The 14168-nt window shown below is 42.4% G+C and overlaps 1 protein-coding gene across 1 annotated transcript in view; it reads left to right on the top strand.

Moving 5' to 3' along the window:
* Positions 1–2197: 2197 nt before the first annotated feature.
* LOC128430356 (phospholipid-transporting ATPase ABCA1) overlaps positions 2198–14168 on the top strand; it is a 134780-nt gene continuing 122809 nt past the window's right edge. Inside the window, exons 1-5 of the mRNA XM_053416399.1 lie at positions 2198–2495; positions 8071–8200; positions 11100–11193; positions 11383–11524; positions 11650–11777. Of these exons, the coding sequence (XP_053272374.1) occupies positions 8135–8200; positions 11100–11193; positions 11383–11524; positions 11650–11777 (430 nt within the window). The 5' untranslated portion in view covers positions 2198–2495; positions 8071–8134. The remainder of the gene's footprint in view (positions 2496–8070; positions 8201–11099; positions 11194–11382; positions 11525–11649; positions 11778–14168) is intronic.

Genomic DNA, 14168 nt, shown 5'->3' with positions numbered 1-14168 from the left:
GATGTGGATCTTATCTGCAGGTCAACTCACTAATAACATCAACATTTTGTTTATCTTTGCAGCTTGAGAATTATGTCACTTTTCTGTCTTCCCTCTTTAGAATTGGAGATCACCTGCACATCATTCCACGCAGACATCCCAAGGACGGTAAATAATGTACAAATGCTGAGCCCCTCGGAGACTAAACCAGGTAAATAAACTATTTTCTGCTTTCAGTCTAACTTTTTTTAGGACTTTTGCTTAACTCACCGTATGCTCATCTGGCTCCTCAGCTCGTGGCCCTTGGCACATTGCTTCTTTTCCGGTTCAGGTTCTGTTTCCATTATCTTTTTTTTTTTTTTGTCCTTAAGGTATGCAAGAAGCAAATTACCAGGTAGTGCTGTTGCGAATGTGCACCCTGTTTTTCATTAGTGTGGCGAGACTAATACAGCGTTTACTGACCCGGGAACAGCAGGTGTAGTCCACCACGTTGGCACCTTCAAGCAGCAGCACTTCATTAGTCAGAGCAATTACTTCTGGGCAGTTGGGGTTTCACCTGGTTTCCATGAGTGTGAGAAACTCAGAGTATGGACCTGCACCCTTTGAACAAGTCACAGTGACCTTTGAGTGATTATGAGGGACGGACCACTTTTCTCTTGTAGTTTAAAAAGTACGGAGGGCAAGAGAGTTTGATCGCTATCACTATAAAGTAAGTCAAAAAGATCAGGCTGGTATTTCACAAGTTCAAAATGTTAAATGATGTTCAGATTCTGGTGCCAGCTTTAAAAAATACCTCTGATACTGTGGAAAATAGCAGATAGGGCATGAGGGAGTATGCAAAACTCTCCTGAGCCAATACCATATATTTTAAATATATTAGTTTCCCCCTGATAAAACTGCAATTGTTTTTAACCCTGAATCGAACCTCTTCTCTTTGCCCAAAACTAGCAGATGCACTGAACTGCCTCTGGCAAGTACTATTTCTAGAGTGCAGCAGGAAACTGCCGAAACAAAATTAATTATTGTGATTATTTCGATGAAGTCATCCCCAAAGCAGGATAGAGAACCAATAATCTGGTCAAGTTCATTGTACTGGACGACCGACCCTGTCACAGGTTAATAGAACATTTAGAACCACTCTATGCGACGGTAAAATATACACAAAAGTGTTTTATTCTCCCAAACTGTGGCTGCTTGTGAGCATTTTTTCGCATTAATCAGGATTTATTCCTAGATTTATTTTGGAGTTGCTGTTTTACTGTTAAATACTGTAACTGTACTGTTTAATACTTTTCCTGAATACTTTAACAGCTATTTAAATATATTTGTGTTCTTCTTTTAGATATGACTATCGAAAGATAATAAAAGAGGCATACGTGGCATACATTATCTGTAGGTATTTTTTATCATTTTTGTGTTTTGATCTTGGCCAGGACATACAACGAAAATCACAATAATATGTTAAAATATATATATTTTTCTCACTGGCGTTGGATCTGTACTCAAGTCTTGGTATTGGAATTGTTATTACACAGGTGTACATAGGCAGCTGGATCTTTCACCCCTCATCCAATGAGGATGTAAACAATGATCTTGTAGAGTTCTGTGTATTTCTGGAAGAAAAACACGTTGTGTTGACATACTTATCATGGTGCATAAATATTATCCGGTGTGATGCTTCCCTGTTTATTTGCTGTCTACATCCTCAGTAAACACCCAACTCATCTGCATACTTATATCCTCCCAGTGCACCTGCTATTATTCTTTATCACCTTGCATAATGAACCCTTAGCCCCCTTGTTACCAAATTATATAGTTGCTATAAAACCCTACAGTCAATGCACTTAGCCCCCTGTCCCCATGTGACGCATTCAGTTGAATCATCAACAGCATCATCAACATTTTCTGCCCGGCTCCGTCTCACAGTAAATAAACGCAGCTCCCTCGATCCCATCTGGTCCCTAACCTCTTCTAATTGATGTTTCAGTTATTAAAAAAAGAACAAAGATTAATTTTAAGACTAATAGGCTCATGAATAATTTGCGCTAAGTCAACAGGTGACTACATTTCAAAGGTACAGCGAAGACACCCGGCGACAGAAACCCACATAGACAATGAATGAATTAAACATGTCGGTTTAAATGTAGGGCAAAGGGTTCCTGTTTGACCCTCTTCCCCCCCGTCAGGTGACAGGAGCGTGCTCTGCTGCCGGAGTAAACACACAGCGACATGCTGTGTTATGTACACCACCTGTGTGCTTCTTGACTGCAGCATCACTGTGGCTACAGTTGCCAGCTCTGGCTCGGCAGAGGTCATTTGCATATTTTATAACTCCAGGTAAAAGGCAAGGGAGCGTGAGAGGCAGGTGAGGGAGCGTGAGAGAGAGAGAGAGAGACAGAGAGAGAGAGAGGGACATGGTAAAAGTGCAGGAGTCATAAGGCCCAGCAGCTCAAAACGGTCCTATCCATCTTCGGGCTCTGAGACGCGCTGATGGGCGAGAGGCAAACAGCTCGCAGGTAGGTTGCTTTTGACTGTTTGCTTCCTCTAACAGGACACATGTTTTGTAGCCAAGTCTCCCCGTGGTGCTGTCTTTCTTCTTCTGCTGATGTTGTTGTTGTTGTAGCTTGCACACACACTCCCGAGGCTAGATCCGGGCCCGGGCCTGGGCAGCAGTACACTTGTCTCTGTTTCCCTCCACTCGTCTTGTCTGGAGAAGATCAAATGGAGTGCCCTGAGAACTGCTTATCGGATTTGAAAAGCGTTTAATAAACTGGTCTTCAGGCCGGTTGCTTTTAAAGTGTAGGGGGGGAAAGGGGGGGGGGGGGGGGGGGGGGGGGCAGGAAAGGAAATTTTCAGAGGATACCTTTGTGTTCGGTTATAGTCATCAGCCAAATGTCAGGGATTTTCAACTTACTAATTTTCTGACGTCTTTCTGCTGAGTCATAGTAGGAGAGGAGACGATGACCTTTTGCCCACCCGCTCTGTATGCTAATGATTTACACAGATGGCCTCCACCGCTCGTAAAGAGACAGTGCACCTTGTACTGTATGTGCATAATAAGTTCCTCCTGAATGACGTGTGCTAATCACTCATTAAGCGCTGTCACTTATCCCGGCCTTTTTTTTTTTTGGTGATCACTTTCATTTGTTTCTAATGAATGGCTAATTGGCTGTTGGAGGTGATTGACAGGTTGTCCAAGGAAATGCAATTACCAGAGCTTAGAAATATTACTTATCTTCAACTAATTACCTGTATTGACTTACTTTATTTCAGTGACTGCATTTAGAAGTGATGAAAGGGAGTGTTTAGTGGAGGGTTACGGGAATACACACTCATATTTATTAAAAAGTAAGTTAAAAGCAAATTCAAGATATTAGTTACCTTATTATGAAGATTGTACTCCTTGAATTTAGTAGGTACACACGTTCACAGGTCTTTCACTCCAACACAAGGACACAAATAACTTTTTTGAAAAGGCTGTGAAAGGGAAGCTCTAGGGTCTGAATTAAAAAACCAGATGTTCCAACCCCCTTTTAAATGCTCTGTTTAAAACATCCTTGAAAAGCAAGTAATCAAACACATTCGTGGAAAAGCAGCAAACTTAAAAGACAAACTCCTGCTTCCAGGTGTGTCCAAATTACCCACATTGAGCAATTTAGTTATTGTCAGGCAGACGTAACACATCTGAAGTTTGATAACACAACGATGTGGCAACATTGTCCTTGAGTATGGCATAATTACCCAGCCCGGTAAGTAATATGGTCATTAAATGATAAACTATAGGACTCTGCACTTTTCTAGCAAAGAAATTAAACTTATTTCTGACCTCACATCTGTCTGAATTTTTGCTTTGTTGATGTAAATGGCCATATCGCTAACTTCGGCTGGTCAGTATTTATTTAAAAGAACGGTAATCTATTGGTTGATACTATTATTCTGATCATGGCTATAATTCCTTAAAGGTCAGAACATTTTTATGATAAAATGAATGCAATAAGGCTTGATTTGTTTAAACTAATATAATTAATTATAAATGAGAGACCACAAATACAACCAAATATGTAGAACTTGAATTAAGATATAAAGAAAATAAAACTTAATCATCGTAGCATATATTTTTGCTGTGCTTGAATTAGACTTAGTCTTATTAATATTTGTATAATTATTTGATCCTCTGTCATCATCCTTTCATCTGGATGATAAAGCATTTCTATTAAATGAATTTAATACCAAATATCAAGGCTGATGCTAAATACAATATCCCTAAATCAATAGATAAAGAGAGCATTGTTGAAATACCTGATGGAAACATAATGGCACCGTGTGATGTTTCCATGATGCCAAACACACAAACATCAACACACTCATCACATGAACGGACAGAGGACAGATTTTCCGGGAGCGTTTAGAAAAGTTTCCCCGGACTCTCTGCCTTCATTCGCCATGAAACTGGGTCAGCGTCAGAACCATTGTAACCTCGGTGAATTGATCTCGCAGTCCTCTGTGAAGGAGCGTGCAGGTACAGCTCTAAACTTTTCAAAGCACTGAGAGGCTTTGTAGTCTGTCGGGCTGAGTTATTCAAAAGGCGCAGGTTTGCAGTGGAGTATAGTCTTAATTGCTGCTGTGCTGTGAAACCATTTGATACTGTTAAACTTTCTGTTACACTGTATATTTATATATATATTCTCTTTACATGATTGTTTTCTATTTTATGTATTTCCTTCTTCATCTCATCTTTGTCAGAATGATGAAGAACGCCAAACCAAATAGCAGTTCACTGTTTGTAAATGCTCTGTATTTATATAGCACTTTTCTAGTCCTGATGAAAAAGTACTTTACCCCCTTTCACACATTCACACATTCACACATTCACACACACACACACACACACACACACACACACACATTCATACAGTGCATCTACGTGCTGCACCTTCTCCATCACACATCACTCATACACTGCCTGCACAGTTGTTTGAGGCTTTTTCCGGTTCAGTGCCTCGACCAAGGGCACTGTGACATGCAGAAAGTGGGAGACAGGGATCAAACCACCAACCGTCTGGTTAGTGGACGCCCCGCTCTACCCAGAGTCGCCCCATTGTTGTTTTAGTTTCTATAATTTCACTTATCTGCCTCCTTCTATTTTAATATTAAATGTGATCCAACAGCAAAAGACTAGTTTTTCAATAAATGTTCCATCTGTGAACATTTCCCTTCAGTTTCTTTCAACATGTGTCAATAATGATTTTCAAATTCTACCCCCAACTACAGACATCGGCTCCCTTTTGTATAATGTTACAGGTTATAATTTCAGATTCCTTTATTCTTTTAATACTTCCATTTTCAGATCATCAGTTTAATTCATTGTTCACTAAACGTTTGTTGTTGAATGAACGGCAACAGCACGATCGGGGGGGTCACGCTGGTGCTCAAATTACACTGCAATTAAACCACGGGTACGAATCACGGTGGTGACAAAACACCACACAAAAAAACAACTATTTGAAGAATAGCAGAAACATGAATATCATCCCATAAGGAAAGTGAATTACCCGCAATCAGAAGAGATATCCTACATATCTCTTTAAGCCATAGAGTACAATATATATATATCCCTGCTGCAGTGAACCTCCAGGGAAGATCATGATAGACGTAGTTAGGAATTGTCAGAGAATACATTGAATGTGTGAGCACAGGGACCATTATACCCTTCAGTGGGATACAGCCGGCCCCTTGTAACTGATGTTGCAGCTATTCTCCGCCGTCCTCTGCACTCATGCTGTACGACAAATATCTGTTTTGCTCTTTGTTTCATCCTCGGGGCTAAAATAATGCACTTTGCTCTCCCGAGTCCCCCGAACGCCAGGCATGCATCAGCACTTATATCCTCTCAATGGTTCCCTCTCCCTTTTTTTGGATCTCCCCCTCCTCGCCTTTCTTATCACTCTTGCTCCCTTTCTTTGGAACTAATGATACCATGAAGAGCTGATGACGCTGTCTGATGGTGACAGCCTGCTGGAAAAACAAATCCAGAAAAGTGGCCAGAAAGAACATATTTTAGTTTTTGGTCTGCCGATAGCCCTCGTCGTAGATTAAGATGATGATCCGGGAGCCACTCTTCACAATGTGTGTTTTTTTTCCGCTTCTCCGGAGAACTGTGTTCTTTGTGTATCACTGCAGCCGCAATGCAAATCATGATCATACCCTCTCTTGGTTACTTTTTTATCTGTTCTATAGACGTGGAATTGAAAATGGGTCCTTGAGCCTCGCTTTCCCACAGCACTCATCCTACCCACACCGTCAACATCTCTTTTCTTGGAGGTGAACACAACTCGGTTCTGACGTACGGGTTTAGTATATTGTTAGAGATGTTGTTTACCCTTCACGCTTGACGTGACTCTCGACCGGAGGTGTTGCCGAGCTGTCCTCCTCGCGCATTACATGTTTCAAAAGACGGGGCTTGAAAGCAAGTGCGAGGGAAAGCAGCATATACTCAATTATACAAGGATTCGATGGAGTCGAGTGTTCATGCGTGAGTCAGGTTTCAATGCAAACACGTGGTGCGTTTTAGTCTCGCTCTGTTCCACTACGGAAAATGTTCTCAAAGATTTGTACAAACGAGTAATGTACTGGAGGCAGAGCAAATAAAGTATAGTACTCGACATAGAGACCAGCGATTTCTGGGGAAACATGGCGTCTGTGATCGCCCGACAACAGCAGCAAATATATAAAGACGAGCTGCATTGCATCATAGATTCAGTGCAGCTGTCCACTGCAACGTTACAAATTGGCATTGCCAATGAAACATAATATTAGTCAACAAAGTCTCTGCTTACGCTGTTAACACTTCATCAATTTACTCTACTAGATTACAGGATGGCCTCGAGCGCTTGTCTTCCCCCTCATTAGAGAGCTTATAGGCCATTTTCAAAGTGAGCGGGAGCCTCCACTTCCTCCCAAGACGATAAATAAAACATCCATGAAGTCACAGTAAATAATGTAAAACACACCGAGGGGAGATGGAACCTGTGCAGAGAGAGGAAATGGAGCGTTAAAAGGTGCCACATTTGTCAGGACTACCCTTGGGTTAAAAAAACAAAACAACCCCACCCCCCACCTCCCTCTATGTAGTGCACATAGTCTCCGTAGAGCAGCGGTGGAAGAGCTCTGCAGCAGATAGAGAGCAAACACACCTCGGCCATTGAAACATAAAAACCTATAACTATATTCTTGACGTCCATTTGAACATTTAAATTATCTCCTTTCTATACCCAGAATCCAGTAATTACTTTGATAGAATAATGTTTATTGTATAAGTTGTACATTTTGTGTGTGTGTGTGTGTCCTTTTGTCTTTGGTCTTTATGCATGTCAAATTGTTATCGTCACTGTATTGCATAACATTTGTTGTATATGAATGTATGAGTTTTGCCACAGTTCATTTAAAGTGGCACTTTCAGCACTGTAAACTGGTTGAACTCCTGTGTATAATTAGATTTGAACACCACCTAACATGTGTGTGGTGATGATGAATGGGATCTCAGGGCCAGGCTAATCAATCAAGTGTAGTTGCGGAGTCTTAAATGCGGCTGATAGAGTGGGTCTGTTTGTTTACTATGTGTGTAATCAGTGCTCAGTGGCTAATAAAACCTCCAGTTAATGTTTAACAGGAAACTTGCGTCGACATGAAAAGTGAAAGTGTTTTCCCCATGTATAGTTTCTTCATTTAAATTTGAAGATGGTGTTAATTGGCATTTTGTTGCACTGTGGTGCTTAATTAGACAGAGTTTAAAATCACCTCATCCCCTTTAAAGAGGCCGAGGAAGGAGACTTTGTTTTTGACCCTAATAGTTTTACAGTGGGTACATTAAATAACAAACCACCTGGTCTGAAATAATGATCCTCTGACTGTACATACTGTGCAACCTCCACGCGCTGAGCCACAGCCCCTGTCCTGAGTGTGGGTGTTAATAATTCTTAGAACAGGTGCTGCGCCCCGAAAGGCCCGGGGAAGTAAATGATTAGTGGACCTCCCCCAAGATGCATTGCTCCTCTGTATTAAAACCAAACTCTACCTTTTCATTCCCTCCAGGGTTTATTAAGTGGGCCAGTTGCCATAGCGACACTTTGGCAAGCCATCGCCAGGATAAGCCATAATGGGTCTCCTGACGCAGTTCACTCTGCTCCTGTGGAAGAACTTCACTCTGCGGAAGAGACAAAAGGTACACTTGTGTTCACCTACCCCCCCCCCCCCCCCCCCCCCCCCCCCCCCCCTTTTTCAAATCAACATATATCTACTCAAATTGGTCAGCAATGGAGGTAAAACGGGGACGTGGTCCCTGGGTTGTCTTATCAAGGACATCTCAGTTATTCAAGGGAGAAAAGGTAATAGGAGGGATTTACCACCAAAATTGTCTCCTATAGAGGTGAGCCGCCTCTAACGCTCCCACTAGAGAACAAGAACAATCTTACCTTAATGCCGACCAATTCTAAGTGTCACCTTCAATTTTTGGAGAAGCATCTCCCCTGCAAGTTATGTCACATGGGCTGTATTTTAGGTCTAACAAAGGCAGTCTGTGGCCTAATGGAAGGGGATGGGGAGTGACGAATGTTAAGTGCTTTGTTTGAAGGGCAACTACTTTTCCAGCTCCTCTCACAACGTGTCACAGCCTGTGTTCAGCGAGGCCGTCCGGAGATGTCATGTCATAGCAGTATACAAGTAGTTACCAATTGAGTTAGAAATTAATTTAACATTTTAAATTGGTTATGAAGGTTTTAAAGGTTAACTGGTACTAGATGTTCCATGCAAGCCCCAGAATCTCTCACCAAAACAACACACACAAGAGAAACACTCATGCAGGATCGAATGTCCTGATTACCATTCTGACACTTGAGAAATTAAGAAACTCCTTTTGAATAGCACTCAGAGTTAATCAACAATTAGACCCAATTCCCCAGTAGTCTGTGTGGTGTTTTCTTTGCAATTCTTTTATTGCACAATATCTTCAAAGACCTGCTGCGTATGATAAATGGGCTTAAAGAGTACCCATTTCGTTTTTGTGAATTCTATAACATACTATAACTTCTCAACATGCTCCAAGTTCCACATCTTAGTGCAGACGATAGGCTGATCTTCTGAAATCGCCCCTTCTGAAATGACAGATAGCCTTAAAGACTTGAATCTTGGAATATTCTGACTTATCCTCTAAATCTCAGACTTCTTTCCTTCTCCTTTGAGTGGGCCTGTCCTCAAACAGTTTTGACTCTGCTGCTGAGGCTTCAGTCCGAGTCCCTCTACTGGGCTACTTGCCTTTACCCCAGTTATAACTTCCTCATCCTCGTCAAACAAACTCATCTACACGTTATCAGCCAGTGATGTATGGTGGGTATCATTGCCTCTGACGTCACCCACCCTTTCCGAGAGGTCATTGGCTGCATGAAGATTACAATCACCCCATGTGTCACAACTGCATTTCAAGGGTCAGAAGAAGTTGTCAAGGTAGCTGGTTGGCCTCCTGAGTTATTTTTTTTTTTTGTCGCAGGCAGATGTAACTGATACAAAGAGCCTTATTGTGTTCTTTGATTTCCACCCTTGCAGTGTGACGACGGGAGTCACATCCACCCACTTGTTTTGTTCGGGGTTCAAGCACAGCGGCGTGCCTGTTGCCAGAGTAGAACAAAAGACGACTTCACAGAAAGAATCAGCTTTCATCAAAGTACACACTTTCTCGGAACAAGTCGAGGCAAAGTCATTTTCAGTTTTTTTGCAACTTTATATGTGGGAATTGTTCCTCTTGTTAATTTTATCCACCAGCAGAAAGAAGACAACGGCGCACTCGTCAGGAAGAAATATTCTCCCACTTTCCCCCCCAGTATGAGTGAGAGGACAGTTGGATATTTGGCCAACGTCAACATGACCCATTGTTATTAGACAAAAACCAGTGGAGTTAGCGAGGACAATGGTGCTTCTGGAGGGCTCGTGGAGGTTAATGACCAATTATATGAATGCCTCACCAAGCATTTTAAGATTTTATAACGGGCATGAAACTGATTTTTATGGTCCGGTATTTCACATAATTTCAGAGGAGGAGATTATCTATTCACAGAGACGCTGGTGTCTCAAATACCCGGGGAGCCCGACATTGAGAAAGTCCCCTCGATCTCTGTGTTCCCCCACCATGCCTTTTCTCTGGAATACATTATGATAATTCCCCCTCTGAGCAGAACTTCATCCCCTGTGACACACACGGACGGGATTGGAATTAAGGGACTGAATTTGAGATTCAACCCGGACTGCTTTGAAATATACTCTATGCATTTTTCCTGCGGTTTCAACCTCTGTGGTTCATTCACTAAATTTAACAACACAATTTACAATGTGACTATGTACCCGGCAAAATAACTACCTACTTTACAGCAGGAACCTTCATTTATATTGTGTGGTTTTTTCCATAGTGCTGTGGCATAACTACCACCATATATCACAGATTTGACTCTCACCTCTGCCTGCCCTCCGGTTTAATTATTAGGACAACAAACCGTGTGCAGGTCTTCTTCTTACTCGTCGGGCTAAGGTGCGTCACCGGATGCAGTGTCTGAACACGTTAAGGGAGCAGGAGATCGCCTGACTGGGGGTTTCCAGCTGATTCCTTTTAGCAGGTCACTCCACCAGAGATGTTGAGAGGGGTGAGCATGCGGAGAGGTCAACCGAGGTATGCGGAGAGGGCTCAGTGGGGGGGTGCAGGGCTGGGGGGGGGAGGGCGTGTTTGGCGACGGCGCACCAAGGGATGCATGAAAGCCTAGATGGTGGACGGCGTGGGGTGAAGAGTCAAGGAAGGATGAGCTGCAGCTCTGTAATATCTCTCTGGAAACCATTACCCCCCCCCCCCCCCCGATGGATGTTACTCCCGCTGACAACATTTCTATTAACTTAACCCCGTGGTTAGAGAATATGCAAAGCTGGACTTGATGAATGCCCTCTCTATCTCTGTTTCTCTCCACCTCTTCTTTATGTCTTTTACAAACAAATTTTCAAGCAATGCAAATATGTGAACCATAATGGGCCACGAACATGTATTTCACAACCAAATTATGAAAACCGCTCGACTCTCATCTGTGCAGGTGCGACTGGTCGTTGAGCTCATATGGCCTCTGTTCCTCTTCTTCATACTGGTGTGGGTGCGGACCACCAATAAGCCAATTTACAAAAGCCAATGTAAGTAGAAGCACAGATTTAATTTAGTTGATTACTATAGTTATTTTTCACAAGTCATTTGAACAAGGTTTTAACTTCTAAGGACATGAAGATGTAACAATAATTGAGTTCACTGCATCCATTTCCAAAGACAACATTGAGTTTGCCTGGTAGGAGGGTGGATGGATAAATATTCCTCTATTCCTTTAGGTCACTATCCAAATAAAGCCATGCCGTCGGCCGGCGTGCTGCCGTGGCTTCAAGGTATGATCTGCAACATCAACAATCCCTGTTTGAACTACCCGACGCCTGGGGAGGCACCAGGCCAAGTCAACAACTTCAACAACTCCATGTATGTGCTGCGATGTTCCCTTCTCTGCCTTTAGGATGAATACAATCTATTTGTGTGGTTTTCACATAACATCAAACACACAACATTAACAGATTATCTTTTCTTTTATTATTTTTGTCTTCCAGTATTGCTGGTGTGTTGATAGAGCTGCAGAGCCTGGTGGAGAACGGATCTATTCTCAGGAAGGCACAGTTGCTGGCGGACGACATCGACCAGTGGTCCTCAGTCCTGTCACAGTCGAACCCTGGGAATGGTAAGAGACTCTAAACGTAAAAATTGATGAGAGGAGCTTGTTTTAAGGTCACTGAAGCTCCTGTTCCACTGGTCCAATAACCTGCCAACACCCACAAACACCTGGCTTTAGTCTGCAACGGAAACGGATTCAATCGGCATTCACTCCCTATTCAAATGACTCTGCAGTAGACACATGATTTTAACGTGAGTGAACAGGCTGATTTGGCTAAACTGCAAGGTGAGAGAGCACCTCTTATATTCTGTCCACCGGGAGGGAAAAAACAATACAGAAAGGCAAACTCTTTTAAGTGGGTTTGCCTGCATTTAAAATACCTGCTAACTTTAGTATAAAAGAAAGAGGTAAAACAAACTCACATAAACTGAAGGAGAGCAGCTAGGTCAAAGTGTAGATCGTGCTTTTCTATATATGAAAGTTAAATATCTTCTTAGCAATTGTTACAAAGTCATTTTGGAGTAAACGCTCAGGCTTATTCCGTTATGTCTTTGTTGATCACTACTCTGTCAAGGAAAGTCTCCCCTTCACGCCGATGACAAGTTGGCGGATTTGTTATTCCCCTTTATCCCTCAAAAACAATGGCGCGTGATTATTTATGATGCAATTTCCCATGCAGACTGACAGATCGTTTGTCTTGATAAGTTGCTGCTTTGCATTAGGCTCATTTAGCCTGATGATATTCAGATTTTCATACGGCACCTAATTTGCAAAAAGGCAGGGGGTGGGGAGCATTTGCATTTCGGGGTCGCGGGCTTGTAATATACAAGATTAAATCCATCAAAGATCTAAGCCTGGTCATAATTAATGGGATTCGCTATCTGAGGCGAGAGCACCAAAGGTCATTAACAAGAATGGGGAGTGAAGTACTATCGAAAGAGCAGGATGGCAAAGGTGAATGTGTTGTCCTCTTTTGTTTTTACCGAGGATTGATTAAAAGACTCAGGTGGTCACTTCAATCAGAAAGGCAGCAGTGTTCAGACAGAGCTCGGAGCATGTTCTGCCTCCCTGTGATCTAACCCCGACCCTCCCTCCCGACGCTCCTCCACTGATGAGGGGCATCATGGGGGCTCGGCAGGAGTCGGGGGTGTGGTGTAGAGTCTGAGCAGTAAACCACATGGCAAACTTCATCCCAGACAATAATGAGCAAGTGTTAGATCTTTTCAATATCATCGAGCCACCGATTTAAGACCTGTGCGAGTTCCAGACCCGCTCAGAGAAGGAAACTAAAGATCTTGTATTTATATGGATATCATCTAGGCTGGAAATTGACTTCAGCACTATATCAAGATCATTTCAATATTGTTGGCAGCCTTGATAGAGTTTGATTCTCCTGGTTTTTCGCATAGGTCGAAAACGGTGGTTCCACGACTGGTTCATGTGTATGTATGGAACAGTGGGGGGGGCTGTCCGGCTCGGCAGGATGATGTTTCTCATTTTTTTAGCAAACATTCATCTGATTAAATCTCTTGAATAACCCGATTTAAATCACTTCCTTTTTCTCATCCTGAGAATTAACTGACTTCCATGTAATACACTTGCAAACAACAGGCATTGTCTAATTATATAATAACTCCTTCATCGTCTCAACAGCACATTCTGGAACAGAGACGTTATTCTAAACCGATGAGGGTGAAACAAACGGATAGATGGTTTTAGAAATCCTGACGATCTGTTGTCAGCTTATCGGGAGAAAACGACTGGCTAACAATCTGCTTCATGTAAAGCAATAAATGGTCTCACTTTACACACTCGTACAGCTGAAGTGCACCACTAGTACTTGTACCAGCGAACAATTTAATGGCCGCTGTCATTTATAAAGCATTAAGTTAAGCTGAAATCCATCGGAGCGTAATGCCACTCAAAGCAGCGTGAATAACAAAACCCAATCCGAACTCTGGCCTCTTGATTTTACATTTGTTCACCAACCTGGACACAGGACACAGAAAGGAACCTCTTTTCCACCATTGGTCTGTATTTAAAAAAATCTGGCACTTTGTTTCAATCAGTCAGAAGAAAATTATCCTCTAACCACAAATCTTGTCCCTTCAACAGCAGGATACATCCTGTTGTACTTTCAGTCATCAGCTGTTTTCAGACATTAACTCTATCAGGGAAATTAGGTCCAGACTTTTTCCACAGTTTGACTTTTGTTTACATGCAGCTCCTCTGGAAAATGTCAGGAGAATGTCCAGAGTTCAGTGCAGGTCTGAAGCAGACTGCTGACTTGTTCCTCACAAACCCAACTCACTCCTTCATGGTTTGCATAGGTGTCTATTAAAGCACGTAAATTAAATCTTGCATGTTGATGCACATGCCCAGATTTGTGCAAAAATGTCTAAAGCACAGAGTTAGGATGATTTATGGCACAAGCTATGAGGATAAAACGTTTTTTAC

Source organism: Pleuronectes platessa, chromosome 23, assembly GCF_947347685.1.
Source record: "Pleuronectes platessa chromosome 23, fPlePla1.1, whole genome shotgun sequence".
Classification (NCBI taxonomy): domain Eukaryota; kingdom Metazoa; phylum Chordata; class Actinopteri; order Pleuronectiformes; family Pleuronectidae; genus Pleuronectes; species Pleuronectes platessa.
Note: the sequence above shows the minus strand (reverse complement) of the source record. Positions and strands in the feature narration are given on the sequence as shown.